This window comes from Poecile atricapillus, chromosome 2, assembly GCF_030490865.1.
Source record: "Poecile atricapillus isolate bPoeAtr1 chromosome 2, bPoeAtr1.hap1, whole genome shotgun sequence".
NCBI classification, from domain to species: Eukaryota; Metazoa; Chordata; class Aves; order Passeriformes; family Paridae; genus Poecile; species Poecile atricapillus.
The window spans coordinates 17193416-17213746 of NC_081250.1; the positions used below are offsets into that span (position 1 = coordinate 17193416).

The 20331-nt window shown below is 39.3% G+C and overlaps 1 protein-coding gene across 1 annotated transcript in view; it reads right to left on the minus strand.

Moving 5' to 3' along the window:
• The window catches only part of GPR158 (G protein-coupled receptor 158), a 182146-nt gene that overhangs the window by 93803 nt on the left and 68012 nt on the right, over positions 1-20331 (minus strand). The window contains exons 3-4 of the mRNA XM_058832540.1: positions 9529-9631; positions 3110-3327 (exon numbers count right to left, since the gene is read on the minus strand). Of these exons, the coding sequence (XP_058688523.1) occupies positions 3110-3327; positions 9529-9631 (321 nt within the window). The remainder of the gene's footprint in view (positions 1-3109; positions 3328-9528; positions 9632-20331) is intronic.

A 20331-nucleotide genomic window follows, 5' to 3' on the forward strand; every position in this document is an offset into this window, starting at 1 on the left:
TAAGTACTGCTTGGTCATAAGAAGGGCAACCAGTGTGATCTGAACAGCTGAGGTATTTTTTCACTTCCCTAAATAATAATGAAAATAATAATAATATATAAATAATAATACAAATACCTATAATAATACTTACAGTCATTTAATAACATTTATAAGGGATTTGCATCTGCTCTTACTGATAAAGTTGATTTTCTTTTAAGACAAAAAAAATGTCTTTTCCCTTCCATCATAAGCAAAAGGATGCTTATGGACTTTTATCATTGTTTTTGTGAATTATTATACTCAGAATATCACTGCCAAGGTGCCTGGGGTGTTTCTTCCCAAGTGCTTTCTGTTGGCAGAAACAAGTGCTTTCCCAAGTGCTTTCTGTTAACTTTTCAGGACCTTAGTTTTTTGAAGGCAGTAATTATCACAAGCATTGAGAAGTCTTCTGCAGTCACTTTTACTAAAGAGGTAACCTGACCCCATTTACTTTCTGGTTTTACAGCCAGATCAAAATGCCACATACCTACTCTTCATTCCTTTCAGCACTGAAAGGGCCTTCATTTAACATCTTTTATTTTCAACTCCCATCTTTTGCTCCCTTGAACACTTTGAAGTTTGCTTCTTGAAAAGCAGCATACTGCTTTTTCTGTTAAAATGTTGCATTAAAAACTATTTTTGCAACCATTTGAATACTGTAGTGTTACATGTGGGAGAGAATCCAAAGAAATGCTCTGGTCTGACTCCCACACAGCACAATGGAAATGAGCAGTTTAACACAGCAACTTTAATCACAGACATATACACTAACCTAACTGTGGTTTGCTTCACTAACAGTTGGAAATTCTCAAAAAAGGCAGATATTTTGAATATACTTCAGTATGTATTCTTTCATTTTCATGATTTTACCTCCTTGGCAGAGAGTAGATAGTAAGCTACTAGTTTTCTTCCTTCACTCCAAATTTCTGTCATTTTCCAATGTAACCAGCAGTTTTCTTCTACAAATACTCATTGTTCTCAGTATGTTTGCCCTTCATGCAACTTCTCATTTCATGGTAAACACACAAGATATTTTTCATGCTGTACCAACAAGATATAGAACACTAAAGGAATATCCAGGAAAAACTCAACTGAATTACATGAAAAGCAATGAAAAATCTATCAGCTTCTATTCCTTGAAAACTTCAATCATAATGCAAAGGTTTGTTAATCACCGTATTATTTCTTTTGTCTCATGTTTCCTTCCCTTTTCCTTGTGAGACACACATTTAGAGAAAAGTCAACTCTCCTGCAAGGTACCAAAATTGAAACTGAATCCACCTCTGGTCAACTGAATGAACTGCAAAGTCTCAAAGGCATCATTTTTCTTTCAGGGATTTTTTTTTTTTTTTTTTTTTTTTAAGTCTGATTCTCACTCATTCATATGTCATGATTTCTAATGGTAAGAGGGAGTCTGGAAAAAAATAAGCACAAACTTTTTCCTAGTGATTGGAAAGCACTTCAGAAACAATGAAAGATGTGTATATGCCTCTTCAGTATTGCTTTGGTATTAAAGATTCAGATTCCATGTGTTTGTTTACTCATAGACTACTTTGGAGAAATGGCTAATCATCACAAATGTAAAAATGTGCTTTTCATGTCTAGCAGGTTTTGAGAAACACAAGATTTCTGTGTTATGTCTAATAAAGTTACATATTTTACTCTAGCAGATATCTATATCAAAACATATGCAAGTGTACAAATGCAAAAGTGAAAACTATTGCTCAACTTATTTCTGAGAAAACAGAAATATTTCCTATAAAACAATCAGCATTTCAGTGTGTAAAAAAAGTCAGGCCCAGCTTGCAATAGCTGCATATCACTTTGTAAGTCTAGAAATAGTTTTTGCTCACAAGAAATGCTTGTCTTGATGTTGTCTATGATTAAAAATGTCACAGACATTACCAGACATAAACATTACCAGATTAAAACCTCACAAAACCGGAATGAAGTTCTTCTGCTAAGTTAATGTCAAGCAACCAAATAGATGCCGACAAGAAACTTCTCATAACAAAAAACTTTATGAATACAATTAAGTAATTTGAATCATTTAATGTAATATCATTAAATACAAAGACACTGTCAGAAACAGAAGAGGGGAAAAAAAAAAAGGAATGTTACTGTTCATTCTGTGATTTCCTGGCAGGATATTAAAGTCTTTCAAAATAAGCCACACATTTGTAACACAGACACTGCAGGATCAGGGAAACTGTGGGATCAAGTGTTCTGAAAATCAAAATGGAAATACTGATCTAGTTATAGAAAGTGAATGAAGCTATTAATTCCAATAATGTACCATACTGTGTGCACACCTACGTTTCCCAAATATAGGTAGTGAATATATGCCAGTTTCAGTTAATTTCTTTTTAGAAAATTTGAAGTTTCAGAGAATATTCTGCATTTACTGAGGCAACAGCGAGATTCCAAGAGATGTCACCAGATTTTCAGTCAGGTAAAAGCAGAAAGTTCATTAACTTAGTACATAAATGCTGCATGAGCAATTTACAGACACTCCTTAGTATACTCATGCTTTAGTCAAAAAAATAAGAATCTTTAACCATAGAATCACATTTAAACTCTCGAGTAAATAGAATAATTCAGAAAGATTTCTCTTTCCCAAAATTATTTTCCAGCTAATCTCTCAAATATATTGAAACCAAACATCATTCCCAGTAGTGGTAATGCAGAGACTTTCAAGATCCCAAGTTTCTAAAAACCCCATGTCCCCTTAGACATGTGTACAATTAATTGGTTTGATTTTCCAAAATTACTTAACAGTTTCCTTGATTTTTGCTGAACATCTATAAATGCAAGCATATTTAACTGGAAGACACAAATTGCTCAGCTTTCTTTGGGGTTGTTTTTTGGGATTGTTTTTTGTGGGTTTTTTTTTTGTTTGTTTGATTTGTTTTGTTTTCCATGAAACCACATAAACAATTTTGGAAAACATTCTTGTTTGGAAACCCCATCCTCCCCTTGAGCTGTGCTCCTTGCCTGAGAAGCTGACTCCCAAAATGGGAGGCTGTACCCCCAAGATAAGCTCCACACGCCGTGAGGAGGAACAGCAAAGTTAAAGACATGGGTTTACCTTTGCCTTGCGGAAATGGTAGACCACCAGCATGCTTATGAAATCCAGCAGCATACAGAGCGTTTGGAAGGAGATGATAGCCAGCCGTAAATACTTGTCCTCCTGTGCATAGCAGGGGGTATCATCTGTGCAGAAAGAACATCCTTCTCTGCAGGGCAGGCAGGTGTAGACTTCCTCTGACAATTCACCACCAGAAAAGTGATTTTCTGCATCCTTTCCTGAAAGTACCAGAAAAGCGAGGGGAGACACCTTTAGTTGTACTGGATGGGGAGTTTATCACCAGTCCTCTGCTGGGCTTCCTTTCCCTCCCCTTCTCTCTTAATATGTTACAAAATAGCTTGGCCAGCGCTGCTTCTCTGCTTCTCTAGCTGAGCCATCCTTTGTAACATTCAGAAAACACAGACCAGTGAGGGAAAGTGAGCTTATTAAACATCAAATGCTTTCCTGTTGTATTTAAAAGTGGGCTAAATCTGAGGAAATCCTATGGAGAAGAATACTGAATGGGGAAAAAATTACATTAAATATTCGAGAGCAAGGAAAATATTTTAGACAGATGAAGGGCAGACCCATTAACTACCTAATATTCATAGTACAAGCTCTGATCCTATTTTAGATTGTTCCTCAATTTCATGAAAATGCTATCTAGTGAATTAATGAGTTTCAAACTAGATGAAACCCTTCTTAATTATCCTTTGTTCAACAGGCTGTTGCATGATTTCACTACTCTGACCCCAAAGCAAAACCAGTGCACTTAGATTAAGTATAGTTTTCCACTGTTCACACAAGCACATCAGGAAGGCAACCTATTGGAAAGTTAATATTTTGTCTAGGAAAATCAATGACACTTGAACTGACAACTCATCCACCTAGAGCACACACAGAAGGATTCTAATTTTTCTGATCCATGACACTTGCCCATAAACCCCTGTAAGGCTGCTTACCCTACAGGCTATGAGTAGAGTTAAAAGGTGAAAGGGGGCAAAAAGAAAGAATATTGTTAAATAAAAGGAAAAAATTATTTTGTTGAAATTTTTTTTTATAGGTAAGACAGTCTTAGGAGCTCACAGAAGCAACAGACAACAGAATGTGGCGGAAGCCAAATCAGTGGTGTGTTATGTGATAATTCCTCTCACAAATATATTTTTATTCTGTCAACTAAATAAATTATTTGCAGTATAAAAACTTACACAGAGAAAAATATAAATCAAGACCCAGTTATGAGACTACTTGTCACAAATATTACATGAATATGGTTTGATAATTTAACATGATCCTAAACTTGATGCACTTACTTTATTTCTGAAATGTTCAACCTTGAAAGTCATTGCAAATACACTATATTCCATTTTATCAAGCAGTTTCTTATCTGAATCACATGCTGGAGTGTCTTCATGTGGATGCTCATCACATACTACAGGGATAACAGTAAAATAAACAGTTGCATGTTGAAGTAAATATCCCACAGATATGACTTCATAACACAAAAGCAAGCTTTTGTTTAGATGTGTCTGTTGTCTGGTTCAGAGACTGGGATGGGCTGCACAGGGAGGTGGTGGGGTCACTGTCCCCAGAGGAGTTTAAGGAAAGACTGACGTGGCACTCAGTGCCATGCTCTAGAGTATGGCAGTGTTTGGGTATAGGATGGACTCAATGATCTCAGAGGTCTTTTCCAATCTATTGCTTCTGTGATATTCTCTGTTGTACACAAAGGAGGATCACTGATGCACATCTCCTGCTCTGTCTGCACTGCCAGCCAGGACTGATTTTTCTGTGAATATCTTTTGACTAACAAATGGAGGTGGAGGTGTCTGAGGAACAACTGGAAATGGCACTCAGTGCTCTGGGTTAACAAGGTGGGGGTTGCTCACAGGTGATCACTTGGTGATCTTAGAGGTCTTTTCCAACCGACTGGATTCTGTGATTCTTTGTGGTTCTTCCTTATAGCTGATAAAAGAAGGATCAAAAAAATTGGCTCTACATGAAGTTTTCGACAATGCAATGAGGAACAATTAACAATTCCCATATTGGTTTTTTATTTGCTTTTTTTTTTTAACTCCTTGACAAAAAGAAGTTTTTTCAGACCCTCTAACATAAATTCTTGGGGAAGAACTGTTCATTATACACACCACTGACAGGGATCTTGTCCACCTACACCCTTGCCCTGACTATGTCTCAGGGCACAGCTGCCCAATGGATAGCTGAACATTTCTGCCCTTTTTGTCTGGTCCTGTCCCCTCACCAAAGTCAGTGTAACATCAGTTCAAGACACAGACACTCCAAGCCAACCCTGGAGTGCCTCTAACAGATTTGCTAGATGTTTCATTGTGCCTTGTCCTGTCTCAGCAGTTCTTTGGGATTACATGTCCCCCCCAGTGAATAAAAAGCTTTTCCTCCTCCAAAGAGGACAAAAGATTCTAGACACTGGTAAGGTAGATGGGCAAGTCATTTCTGCTCTGTGTAAGGCAGCAGCAGTTTCAGCACTGTCACAAATGAGATGGAAGCAAACACTGTGCTGCAGGAGTTAAAATTGAAAATGAGGAAGGTGTAAAAATAGAAAAGAACAGAAATAAGATGTAGGAACCAAAAAAGAAAAAGGATAAAAAGGGAGGAGAAAAGAACAAAGCAAAGTAGGTGGAAAGTAGGAATAAGGACACAAACTAGCATGAAGTATAATAAAATAAACCAAAAAGCTTAATGTTTCAGCTATTTCCACTCTACCATATTTTTTCCTAGCTTTTCTCTCTTCCATCCCAGTCTGATTTTTCTGTCTGATTGGCCCATCTGTTTTTGAAATGTTCTCCTGAGGGTAACTCTTCATCAGCTTTGGTTCTCCTAAGGACACTTTGCCACGCAAGGGATGCCTCAGCAGCTGCAACATTGCCAGCTGAGCTCTTCCTGCTAAGTAAGAAAGGCAGCACAGACTGCTGAGAGCCAGGGCAGGGACTGCTTTATCCCAAACCAAATCATCCCACACTCCAGTCAGAACTCAGCACATGAACACAGAGAGCACAGTGCATGCTGAGCACTGAGCAGAAGACTGATTCTGCTCCTGTTCTGTAATAGAGTAAATTAGGAACACTCCAGTTGCATCAGCAATGTTGCAGTAACTTGGTGAGAATGTAACTGGACCTCTGGCACCAAAACCTGGTCATCAGCCATGGGCATAAGCCTCACCCCAGAAAGGGATCACTGAAGTCAGTGACAACCTTCATATGTGCAAAGATCTGCACATGCGGGTTCTGTTGAAGAACCAAAGCCAAAGGACAGGTGTGAAAAAATGGTAATTCCTGTTGAATTGGAAATACCTCTTGGAAATTTTTATGTGATTATTGTAGTGTTAGAGACAGCAAAGTCCCATATTCAGACAAAAGAGCCACTTGTGGTGCAAGCAGGGCAGTTCCACATCCAAACAGCAAGAGCTGAGAATTTCTGCAGTATATGGATGATGCAGAGCAAACTTCAAGGCTGAAAAAAGCACCATTGTTCTGCTAAAGAGTTTTCAATGCAAACCTGATTGCCTCATAAGGCAGAGAACAGAAGTGCTTTGGAGAAGGGTGTTACAGGAATATTAAAATATAAGTAATCATTAGTTAGTCTATTCTACCTATACTAATAGTGCTACCTAAAAATGAGCCATTAGGAGAAAGTGCATAACCATGTATTCAAGCACTTACAGGTTAATACAACCTGTGTATATGAAATGTGGTTTTTTCTAAAATCAATTTCCAACCTCAAAAGACACTCTGGAAGTATGGTAATAACTTTGTCCCTTTCTAGTACTCAAGGTCCTCATTAACATATGCAGAAAAAATAGTAAGGTTTTACATATTTTGGCACCATCAGTTCTGAAGAACAAATGCAGACTTGGGAGAGAAATGCCCTCCTACCTGGCTTCATATTCAATGAGAGAACAGCCTGAATTCCAGCTGTGCCACTGTTCTACACACTCTTCAGGAACCTGCAACACATGCAGCCTCCCTGGGAGCAGTTACACCATGCTGCTTTAAGACAGGAAAGCAACTGATTTGTAGAATCTTTCCTACACAGGATACTGTTTACATCACATTGCAGGTTCCCACAGAGCCGACCAGTAAACAGTGTAGAGTGTTCAACATCTCTGCAAAGATGTATTACACAGTTATCTTTCAGATTCAAACCAAAACATTCATCTGGGCCAAAAGCAGAACCTTTCCCCCACCCAAAAGCTGGACACTTCTGACACAATGTGCAACCATAGTTATCCATATTTTGTTGTGGTGCACAATCCCAGCATCACTGAGAAATGCTCCCATTTCAAGACATAACACAATCCAATTTTTCAACTGAGTGAAGTACAAAGCTGGTCATTTTTTTCTATCTCCTTTCTGATATCTTGAGACCTGCAAATCTTTGCTGCCTCTTTATTTTCTTCCTCTAGGAATACTTCCTAAATAATTAACATTCCTATTCAGTTCCATCTCTTTTATCATCAGATTTCACCAACTTAGCTCCACAAGGAGATCTCCAGGTCAGACAGCTTCTGTCAAAACTGCTTGCAGAATTCGTGTCTAGAATTCCTATGTTAACATCATTTTGAACCACCAAATACACACTACAGCCATTTTAGCCATGTCATTTTTTCCTCTTTTTTTACAGAATTCAGCTGTATGACAGGGCCAAGTTTTCTCTGAACCACAGGCTCTTCTCATTACTTTAGTCATTTCCAATCTCACTGTTCACTTTCTGAAATCATCTATACAACTTGGCACATGGAACTGCATCTGGATGAATTAAAGAACTTCTTCATTACTGTTCCAAAACTCAAGTTACCTCACAGCAACAAAGGCTCAAATCAAGCTGGCCTCCTACAGCCTACAATATCAGCATTTACAAACTTCCTCGAGACAAATTTCACTTTATTAGGAGCTAAATAGCCCTTTGAAGGCTCTTCATTCTATAGCAAATGAAAAAAAGATGGAGGTATTGCTTTTTCCCTCTGAAGAAAAATCACTCTCCAGGGGAGCCATGCTCTTGATGCTGACTGCAGTTGAAACCTAGGTAACTAATACATATCAAGCACAACTGACATGAAATACAGTTAATCTCATCCCTAATGATCAATGTTGTTTTGATCTCTAGCCACATTTGTTGTGTGTGTTCTATGGCATCTGGTATGAAGTTTTCTTTACATGCTCTCTCAAGGAATTAAATCCTAACTCCACCAGAACTCACTGCACTTCAGTAAGAACCAAACATCCTCCTCACTCTAGCAACACATTCACCAGCCCAGAGAAATGGCACTATCACAAGGCTGCCTTCTGCACCACTTTACAATATGAAAAGACAAGGGAAACACTCAGCAGATAAACTGTTGAACAAACTGTGCTATTTATTCTACAAACATGTACAGGAGACATTACATCCCCTATATCTATATATACTTTAAGTGATGATTAGTACTAGAGATATTTCTCTTGGGGAACAGAAACAGCTGTTTTCACACAAGGTAGGAGATAATACACGCAGTCCTGGACCAAGCTCAGTGAAAGTCACTCACTGCCATTCCCTGGATATCTCACACAAACTGATCTCACAGCAAGAGGTGATGACATGAACCTCTGGCTAAAGGATAGTGCAAAGAAGCTGGGCATGAGGTGAACCTGAAAGCAGGAGGCAGAGAAGGATGCCCTGTTACACCTCCAAGCAGCAGCTTTGCACCTGTGACTGCAGCCTGAGCTCTACCAGTATAACTGCAACCATTTCAGCACAAAATCCATACAGAGATTTGGTCACATCATGACAGACATCAGCTTTGGCCATGCAGTTTGTCTGTTTTCCCTGATGATCATCAACCAAGTTCTATTTCTCCTGTTTTGGGCAATTCAGTCTAAGAACCATACAATGTGTGTCCTGGGCATTTTTAGGATGCATGTTAGACACACATCTAGCCAAACAGACTCCCAGGCTTGAGCCATCTCTATTACCTCATCAGCACATATTAGAGTTTGGATGCTCCTTTGAATCCTCCTTTGCAAATGGAGCAAAATGAAAACAATTAAAGCCTGCACAAAGCCAGAGGCTAGGGCATTCTCATCTCTTCTGGCTAAACAGAAAATGAGTAGATTAATTTCCAGAATACTTGTGCATAAGCACAGATGCCAGAAATCTCTATTTCCCCTCAGCAAGGCTTCTTTTCATGTTTTTTAATTTATTTACAAATCAAATATTCTTCAAGTGGGTATGTTTTACAGGATCCTCAAGAGTATCATGAATGACAAACCAAAGGGCTAGAAGTCCTTAAGTGATTATATAATCTGAGAGTTGCAAACCACTGGGATTTTACTGTATAACCCTGATGAGGATAAAAAGCAGCCCTGCATTATTAATGCTAGCTCTGTTTTCTTTTTTTTCTTTTTTTTAACTCAACCAAAGGCACTTACTCTGAAAGCTGTTCACTGAGAAGATGTTGGGATGATAGAATCCAGCCTTGCAAATACATTTGTAGGCTCCAAGCACAAATCCAAGGCCTTTAATTGGCATGCACTGTGAGAAAGGAAAAAAAAGAAAAGTCATGCAGATGATCACACAATTGTCTCAGATGTACATTCAAGCATAAAAACATCACAAGATACTCTGTGCAGACTTCTAAGAACAAATAGGCACTCCTTCCAGACTTAGAGTATTTTCTCAACAGCTTTTCCCATAGTCATATATCACTCCAGTTTTTTTGCCCTATTGTTCATCTCCAACAAACAGCAAAGACAGCTATAATCAAGCCTGTCCCGCTGATAAACTGACCAAGTGATAAATTTGACTCTTGCACATTTGATCTAGGCAGGACATTAGACATGTGGGTTTTTTCCTGAAGGGTTTCCAGCACTTTCCCCAGCACAGCAGGTGGGTTTCAGACAGCTGGAGCTCACTACGTGAGCAAGAACATGAACACCTGCAGCAAAGCCCCAGCCTTCTGCTGTGCCCCCCAAACAACAGCAATGTGGAGCTAGCCCAGCTACGAAAAAGACACCTTCGTGTTCAAGAAAATGGCTGCAGACATAAATCTGACCTGGCTGAAAGAGAAAAAAACCTATGCCAACAGGAACCCCATACTTTTCAAATATGCTGTAATTTTTTGAGGTAGCAATATGTGAATCAAGTTTTGCTTAAACTCAGCTTCACTCTTGCCTAGTTTTGACATCAGGTCAACCACAGCAAATTTATTACCATGACAGAACATCTACTGTCAGGCCATTTCTGTACATCAAATTGACTTTGCCTAGTACAGAGGGAAGAAACAGTCCAGCAACATAAAGGCAGAAACACTTGTAAAATGATGATTTCCAGTGCAGTTTATTTCATGCCATCAGATGACAGTAGACTACTAGACTAAATGCATTTCCCATGACTACAGGTGTACCTATAGCAAGGAACACCATGAATGTGAACTAGACACTAGCAGTTCCTCAGTGACCAATTGAATGATTTAACTAAAACAGCCTCTGTCCTCTCACCTCCATATTTTTCACTTGTTTTTGACTGTCTGTGACTTTAGGATATGCTCCAATATCTAACTGCCTGTGTCAGGGAGGACGATGCAGAGGACAGGGTTCAGTAAAAACATACCTGAGTATAAAAAAATCAAATGTACACCAAGAGAGGACAGTCTGCACTGTAGACACTCTAGAAAAACTCAGGAAAAAAAAAAAAAAAGCTAAGAGTTTCTTATTATCTCAACTATCAGCTTTGTGACATAATTCTGCCTGATGTTAGGGAAGCTACTTGGCTTTTCTTTGCCTGAGTTCCCCAGACAGCATCATCTCTTCTCGCACTCTTTGCCAACCTGAATCTGATGTCAGTGCAGGCCCGCAGGTGCTATTGGAAAACAACTAGTAAACAGGAAACCTGTATGCAAGAACACTGAAAATTCATTCAGCTTTTGTATAAGCATGAAATAAGAAAAAAAAAAATGAAAGAGAAGGCAAAAAAACTTTTTTTTTTTCACACTTTATCTTCACCCTGGAGAAATATGACTGTTGACAGGGTAGAGGACAGGACAAATTTAAGTGGGATGAGTGTGTGTGCAAGTCCATTGACAGCCAAACCTCTTTAACCAAGCATAGAAAGGCAGTTAAAGTAATAAAAAGACTTTTTCAGAGAAAAAATTCTCTTCTGCATTCTGGCTTCTTGCTTTGTAGGATGGAGTTACATGCTGCTATAGAGACTACATTTTCTTTTTGAAGAAAAGGAAGAAAAGAAGTAGCTCCTAATGTATTATGTGAATGCTGCAGCACCTCAAGTACTATATGCATAATCCTTTGCCACTGAACACATTTATAGAATCATAGAATTGCTTGTATCAATTATGCTGTAGGCTCATGAATCTGTTTTACATTAAAACAAATGCTTTACTGATGAATCTTTCACAAACATCTAATATTCACCCCCCAAAAAACCCCGTAACTTTTATTTTATTGTCACTGACCAGTCTAGAACTTGAAAACAGACAAAATACTTCAAATGCTGTTATTTTCTATTGGTCTGGGACATTATCCTTTTTTTCCAGATTTTGGCAGCTGAAATACAGCTTAAAAGCCATCAGTCAATTGGTCCCAGCAAATGATCCCAGCAAAGATGTAATAGGGTTCAGAATATCATGTTAACAGGTGGAATGGAGAGAAATAGAAAGAAGTCTAGATCCCTTTAGATGCAATTTCAAACTCTGAAATTCCACTGTGCTTAACATTGAATGGAAACAAAACTATTTACAGCCCAACTTCTTTAAAAGAAATTACAGCATCTGGGCAGGAAAAAACACTAAATACTACGAGACCAAAAATGGGAAAAATACATTCTCTGGAAAAAAAAAAAGTCACTCTTTTAACAAAAGATTTAACAGATAATAATCTATTTACCAATGGTGACAAGTACTAAGGTGAAAAAGGTAATAAACTGTTTTCTGCTGTACAAAAGGAGTTTAGCAAACAAAGTCCAGATTTGTTTGTTATGTTCATTTACAGATAAAGGCTTTTCCTGGCTGCCTGTAGGTGAATCTACAGGACACACAGCAGGCACAAGCAAGCAGCTTTTGTCCTTGCCCTGACAAGTGGCACCTGGTTCCAGCAGCCCCAGGGGCAGACTCTGAGCCCGAGCCTTGCAAAGCTGGACTAGCTCAGCCACAGAATTGGCCATGGGCTTCAGACCCTCAGGAGCACAAGAACTGAGTGATGCACAACAGGCTCTGTAGATACAGCCAGTAAAATATTAATCTGATGCTAAGTTACTTTAGATTTGATCCATATAGAACTTAGCACTGAATAAAAGCAGATGTGTGGAAAATATCTGCTTCCACATAAACAAAAAAACAAAAGCATAAAACTGGCCTGGTTTCAAATTTCATTATGAATGTGAAAGTGCAGCTCTGGGAATAAACCCACCATATTCCTGAGCATTTTTGCCTTATCAGTAGTCATCAGCTTTTAAAAAATCATACTTTAATCAAGTCATAAAAGCAGCTACCTTAGGTTGGATCGGAAGCTCCATTTAGGCTTGTATCACACCTGCTAAGTGCCAGCAGCCAGTGTTGGGGCAAACAGTGAATGATGCAGGTGGCTACTGAGTGACCCCTCATTGATAGGCCCTTCAGGACACCACCCTCCTAAATGGAATTTGTATCACTTTAATTTCCAGTTCTTATAGATGGCTTGGTTACAGTTAAGATCAGCTTCATCTTCATGTTTGCTGAGAGTAATAGGTGTCTGTAGAATTCACAGAGCGCATTTATTCCACCTGTCTGTTCCCTGGTATTGTATTTTTAGCTTTCCAGTATTAGTATAATGTAATGACTCCCAAGCTTTTCATAGTAACCTTTAAATCATACGTTCAGCTCAAAAAAACCTTAGCTATTCCATGAATATTTATCTTGAGATTATTTATAAACAAATAGCTCTTGAATCAAGACAAGATTCTAACACATTTAAGCACAACATCTAAACCAGTTTTTTAAAAGTCCATATTGGTTTAATTCTGCTTGTTGAAAAGGACAAAGTCGGTAAAATCTAATGTGATAAAGATTATCTCTGTTCGAAAGAAAATAAACCCTTCAAATAACCTGTGCAATTGCTTTGGAAGTCTGAGCCAAATCTTCTGGCACAAGAGAGACAAAGCCTTTCACCAGATGTGATTAGCCCAAAACCAAGTGACAAAGTATTCAGCAGACACACAAAGCAGGTGAGACACCCAGAAAGGGAGAAAGGGACAAAAAACAAACAAGTAGTTTAAGAGAAAGCTCATGGCATCATGTCCCACATGTAATTTAGAAACTCAGATAAATGACTAAACAAATCCATGCTGTGGTGCTCTGAAGCAGAGGGGGAAAACCAGTAATTTTACAGCTTAAGAAAAAAAAATAGAAAGAAAATTAAAAAAAAAAAAAATTTGGGTACTTCAAGTTTTTCAAAGAGCAGATTTCAAAATCTGTATTTCCACATGCATACAGCAACGAGAATTTCTGCCTTGTTCAAAGGACATAGTAAGAGCAATGTCATGATAGATAAAGCTTAACAAAGATAATACAAGTAAGCCCATGTTCCTTTGCTTTGGTTAGGGGCAGCACATAAGGGATTTCTAGAATATGCAATGTATAGAGTAATTTTGTTCCTGGCACACAATAGCAGCTAGAGCAGGTTGGTGTCCTCCAAAATCCCAGGAGGATTTTTCTGATACTGTCTACCACTCAAGTCAAGCACACTCACCCATCAAAAAAAAAAAAAAAAAAAAAAAAAGGGGAAAACAAAAGACCAAAACAAACAAAAAAACCCCCACAACAACAAATAATAAAACGTAAAAATAAAAAATTGAAAATATAAGATAAGTCTCTTTGCCTAAGTCAGTGACAGCTCTGTCATTGAAAAGGCTTTACCCATTGTCATTTCTCATTTCATTTACCCTTCAAGACCAGAGTACTGTGTTACAGTGTGTTTGCAGCCTCACAAAGCCTCACAAGCAGTAAGCACATCCACGCATCCAAGAAACTTGTGCATCACCTGGAAGGCCCTGCTTGCCTCCAGGGAGCCTGGGAGGCAGCCAGCCTGCCAACCACACTATGCTTTAACTTTTCAAACACAACATTTTGGTTCAAAGAGACAGGACAGGGTTGGCCATTCTATACTTTTACTGCAGGGTCACTTAGGCCCCTGTAGCTCTTCTCATCCTTTCTGAATGCATTGGTGGAGTTAATTACTTTTTATATTCAAGTTAAAAATGTGTTTTCCAGCAACAAGAGACTTAGAATAACATTGATTTGTTTAAATCCGAGTCAGTCAAAGCACAGAAACAGCTGATCTGATTCAGCTTAGAGCAAAGGTAGTTGTCAGGACAATATTTGTCTTTACAGTTCAATGCTTTGCTATAAATTCTTCAGTGTTTTTTAATTTGATTTTTCATTATTCTTCTTTTGTTAAGCATAGGATGAGAATAAATAGTGATGGAAAGGAACCTCAGCTCATTCACACAAATAATGATTACACATGACTACTGACAAACCATGAGCAGAAAAGTTAATGTCATTCACTAAATGTTAGGGACTGTAGAGTCTTTAACATCTAATGAACCTCTTTTGAAATGTGTGTCAGTTTGGTGATCAGGCTGTATGTTTGAGGACACACAGGACTGCCTCCCTTCTGGTTGTTCTCTTCTTCACTTCAACAATGATGGTGTTATCAGCCCACTGGTGGACAAACACTACCAACATGCAAGTCCTAGTGAAAAAAAAAAAGGTGGAAGTGAAGCATTTTGCAAAGAAATGAAGAGAGGAGATCAGAAATATGCACAAATCACAGTTCCTTCTTGGAAGATGGTAAAAAGGGAGTAAGTTTAATTGAGCAGTGTTTGAAAGCAGGTTACATGGGGGCCATGGTGGGGATAAGGAGCAGAAAACTCAGCAGCAGCTCTTGTCATGCACATGGAGAACCCACAGTCAGCTTACAAACTAAGCTTCCCAGTCAGGATCCTTTCCAGGCAGATCAAAGTACAACAATCATAGCAATTTTCAGTGGATGGGTAGCTTGGACACTCAGGTTCTCAGCAATGATATTTTTAAAGACAGATTTTTCATTACTGCTGAAAATACCTGTGCAATCTACAATCAGATGACTTTAAAATTAAAAATCTCTTTATTTGATAGTCTGGAATTGACAGTGATAACCTGAATATCATTTTCAAATACATCAAACTTTGCTTCTGATTAACATACTAAACAATAAAATTACGATGTCGCCTCTCCTAGAAAACTGCACTGCAGTTACAGAGGAACCTGTTAACAGACACCAAAGGGACTGAGACGTTTATAGCCATTAAATAATGCACTGTAATTAATTTGAAGGCACTTTCTCAGGGCCAGATATCCTTGGCTTTGAAGATGAGGTAGATATTTTTCACCATTAGCACAGGTTAAACTTCATTTAGAGCAGTTTCAGTCACTTCCTCAGTGCCTTAACTAAGAGAGAATTCTCTTCATACTGTCTCTCTAACCCTTTCTTCCTATCACTAGGGTGGTTGCAGGCTCTACACACAGGCAATACTGGAAATATCAAATATTATCTGCAGAAGACCTTCCAGAAGCTCTCAAGTAATATGCCAAAACACAGAGGTTCTTTACCTCTGGATGTCTGGTTCTGCCAGCTACTTCTGCATTCATCTCTAGCTTGGCAGCAACTGTTGCAAAGTTTGCCTGGAAGATGAGCCACACAGTGAGACAGGGGATTAAGAAAGCTTGCCAAAACCTGCAAGAATGTGAGTCATTTATGAAATCATTTGGGCGGGGGGGCGGGGAGGAAAGCTGTATCTATTCCTGATCCCTACAAAAGAGGCAGTGTTTTAAGAAATGCAGAACCCCCTAATTTTATATTACTTATCTATGTCACTTTTTAAACCAAATTTTCAGTTGGTCGATCTCTACCAATAAATGCAATTAGTGGACTATGACAATGCAAACTAGTTCCATTCTGAAATCCATTTTGCACATTTATAAACTTTATTAAAAATATTTATTTACAGTACTAAAAACAGACTTTCACATTTTCTTCTAAAGTCCAGGAAGAAATACTAGAATAGCCAATCCAACCCAGCAACTCATCACGACAATTGTGGTGCTTAAGCACAGAAAACTTATTCAGAATAGGAAACAGTAGCAGGGGGTGGGGGTGCACAGGAATTGCACAGCTCATCTCACAGAAGGGCACAGCCAAACATCCAGGAGAATGCACCATTTTTTGGAAAAAGTCTGACTGTTGAAGTGCTTCCAGCATGGACAGCCTGCTGGCCCTGCTAGCAGGAAAGGGAAAAAATTTCCTGTGGTTCATCCAAAAGCTAACAAATAACTGCTATGATCAGTAGGTAATTTAGACACATAATTCAAAGAGGGGAATAGAATGGTGAAAAACAGTGCATGATATCTTAAATATTTTAACGTGGACAACATTGCTAAAGCAACATTTTCTAGCCAGCAGATGTATCTGTCGTTTCTATTGAATTTCCTAGCAACCATTCATGTAATTACCTCTTTATTCTTAAAACATGATTTTTAGGCTGATTCCACACACTACCAAGACATACATAACCACACTGAGAACTGCAACAGTTTGTGTCTGTTTTCCCAGCCCACAATCACTTTCTGGACTTACTGCCTGGTTCCAGACAGTGCAGCAGGAGTCAGAAACTTGCTAAATTCCCACAAGCGTCATGAAAATAACATCCTGCTAGAGAAGAGATACCCTCTGAGTGTCACTTCTGAGGGGGAGACTATATCACGAGAACATACCTTTTATTAGACACCAGAAAATGCTCTTTGAGCATGCCACAGTCACAAGGAAAGCTTTAGCTGGCACTGGTGCCATCTTAGACATCAGTGAACAGCACAACATGCTCACAGACAAACTCAGAAAGTGTGGGCTGGATGAGTGGACAGTGAGGTGGATTGAGAATGGGCTGAACACCAGATCCCAGAGGGTGATACTCAGTGGCACAGGGTGTAGCTGGAGGCCTGTCACCAGTGGGGTCCCCCAGGGCTCCATACCAGGCCCAGTATTGTTTAATTTACCCAGCAATGGCTTGGATGAAGGGGCAGAGGCTTCCTCAGCAAGTTCACTGTCAAGGCAGAGCTGGGAGGAGCGGCCGATACCCCAGAGGGCTCTGCAGCCCTTCATAGGGACCTTGACAGGTTGGAGAGATGGGCAGAGAGGAACTGTCTGAAATTCAGCAAGGCAAGTCCTCAGGAATCACCTGGACACAATCCTGTGCAATGGGCTCAACCTGGCTTGAGCATGAGTTTGCACCAGATAACTCACTGTGGTCCCTTCCAACCTGGCCCATTTTGTGATCTGTGGTAAGAAAATATATTAGGAAACCAGGCTATAATAATCTTATGTTTCTGTTCCTTGGTGTTCAGCCCATCCTTACAACTATTTTTCCAGAAGTTTTGACTACACAAGACTGCCAGGAGTCTTGAGTTGAGTCCAACTGGGTGAAGTTGAATAAGTTATGTTCCTAGTTACAACATTAATTCTCACTGAATTAATTAACTTGACGATTTTGTGTGAAACCTGGTTGAAAAGACAGCTACATAAAGGTTCAAATCTTAAAATACTTGGTCAGTTTTAGAGCATTGTTTCCTTTTTATATTGGTGTCACATTAGACAGAAATGGAAAGAAAATACCCACCTCACTAGTACTTAAATGAAGACACAGCCTCTTCTACTACAAAATAGACTCTGACATAGTTAATTACATGAGTTTTTCTGTCTAATTGCTGGTCATTGGTAAAACTAAACTCCGCACTATGTTCTGTCCATCAGCAGCATGCATTTTAAAAGTACATTTCTTTAATTTGAGAAGACAGCCAAATCCTGCAGCAGAGTGCTCACTCTGTCCACGACTTGATCAATATACTTTCATTAATTTTGCTTCATCCTGGACTGTAGCCTCTACATTTGACAATGTGTCAACTCATCGGGAAAGTTAATCTTATGTACAAGATACTATTGGAATATGATACTTTTCTACTTGTCAAGCATATTTCCATTCAGGCACAAATCTCCCATCCTCAGGGTTGGAATGTCCCTCACAATTAAAGTTCAGAGCACAGCTTCTGGGTTTAACCACGATCTGAGCTCTGTTAAATTACAGATTCTTCTTGATTGCTTTCAATCCCACAGTGAGAAGAAGCACCATATTGCTGCTGTCAGAAAAAGATCCTCTCCAAATCCCACTACTTGACAGCAGCAGCATCACATTGATCTCCACAGCCTGGAGCTGCACACTCACTCATTACGAGGCACGAGTCCCACAGAGGTGCTGCATGTCCCACCAGCACCATGAAAACAGAGCACCCACTATTTGTCAGCTATTTGATAGCTCATTCCACCTCTTCTTCAGCACTAAGCAAGCACAAGAGTTTTTAAAAGTTCTTTGGGCAAGACAGTTAAACTTTTTGAGCAACAAATCAGAAACAAAATGTTATAACAACCTAGTATGAAACAGCAATACACTCGATAAACTAATACCTGTCTAGTTGCTTACAGTTTCTCATCCAAGACACCTCAGAGATCAGCCACAAAAATAAAATCCTGCTTTTTGCTCCGAACACTTGCTTTTTTTCCTCCAACCTTTATCAGATTTGATGGAAAATGTCGTAATTTTGAGTAGCAACTATTCCATAGGCAAGTCTTCACTTCTAGGTCTAAGGCTAGCCAGAGGGCTGGTGATCAAGCCCCATATATGAAGCCACCATATTCAGACAGACATCTTGAAAATATTTCCTCTATTCTTCTGCTTCACTTATTTCAAATCTAGATTGTTACTTATTTTCCAAAGCCAATGTAGCCTTGATGACTCATATCTCACTCCTCCATTGCCTTCTGGAGCTGGAGGGTTTGGCCATGAATGTAAATTCCTCAGAAGTTTCATTCTAAATGTCTGCTTTTGATATTTAATGATGTTTCTCTCTGCCCATCATTATTTTTCTTTCAGGTCTGTACTTATTCCAACAAAGCTATTCCTGTGCCCTGGTGATTAAAAGACACTTTTCCCTGTTCTGCTTGACTGCTATTTCCTGCCCAAGCCATGCTCCTCCTTCATACAAGGCTAAAACCTTCCTGCATTTAACATTAGGAAAGCCACACACTATAAAGCTGCTCTCTGAAGGTCACAGTGGCACATGAGCTTTGACACAGCCCTGTAAAGAGCATTCACATCTGAACTGTGTCCAGATATCTATAGGAATGCACATATTCCCTTGTCCTGCCCCCAACAGGGAGTCCTTGTGTCACAGAGTCCTCTTGCATCCACAGCAATTCTAAGTGGATGTCTGCTGGAGCACATCACCCACAGCGTAAGTGGCCCCAGAGCTCCAGAGGGGTTTTGGGACAGTGTTGTGCCAGGGAATCCACAGAACAGTCCAGACTCAAGTGTGCCAAGGTGACTTAAAACCTTGGTAGCAGCCCTTCTCTGTTGTGAGATCTTAAAGAAAGACAGCTTTTTTCTTGTATGAATCCATAGTATAACTAATCTTTACCACGTAAGTGCTCGTACATTTAATCAATCTTCTGAGATGCGTAACACTTATTATACACTTATTTTTTTCCAATTTGTTCAGTAGGCTACTTTCCCTTGGTTCAGCAATGGCCTGTTTTTGAGCCAAGGTCCCAAACCTTGGGACAGATTGCCCAATTCCAAAATGAGTTCCCTGCTAACCCAAACAGTAGACGGCCACACCACAGAGATACACCATGATGTCCCTGCTTGCAGCACAAAGTGAGAGCAAAGCATCAAACAGCCCCAGGAATCAGAAACTCCAGAATTTTGTATTCCTTCCCCTGGCAGGGTGACTACTGATAACACTGTTTGAAACACGACTACAAATTTGGAAGCGGATTTCCTAGGAATCACTATCAATGTCAGAACATTCAGCACATTTACTTGCACTGTAATTATTTCTTCCTCAAGCACTGGCAAGTATACAGTGGCAGAAGAGTAACACTAAAATGCAGGAATCAAAGTGGCCTTCAGGCAGTACAGTATCTATCACTCACCGATTCTATTTAATGAACTTGCATGAAAACAGGGCTTAATGAATAACAAGTAATATGGTACATCATCTGAAGAGAAAGCAAGATGGAGCTTTCTCTCTATTATTCAGCAGCTGCCAGGAGCTGCTTCACAAAGCTTGATGGATTGGATCTTTTCTGACATCA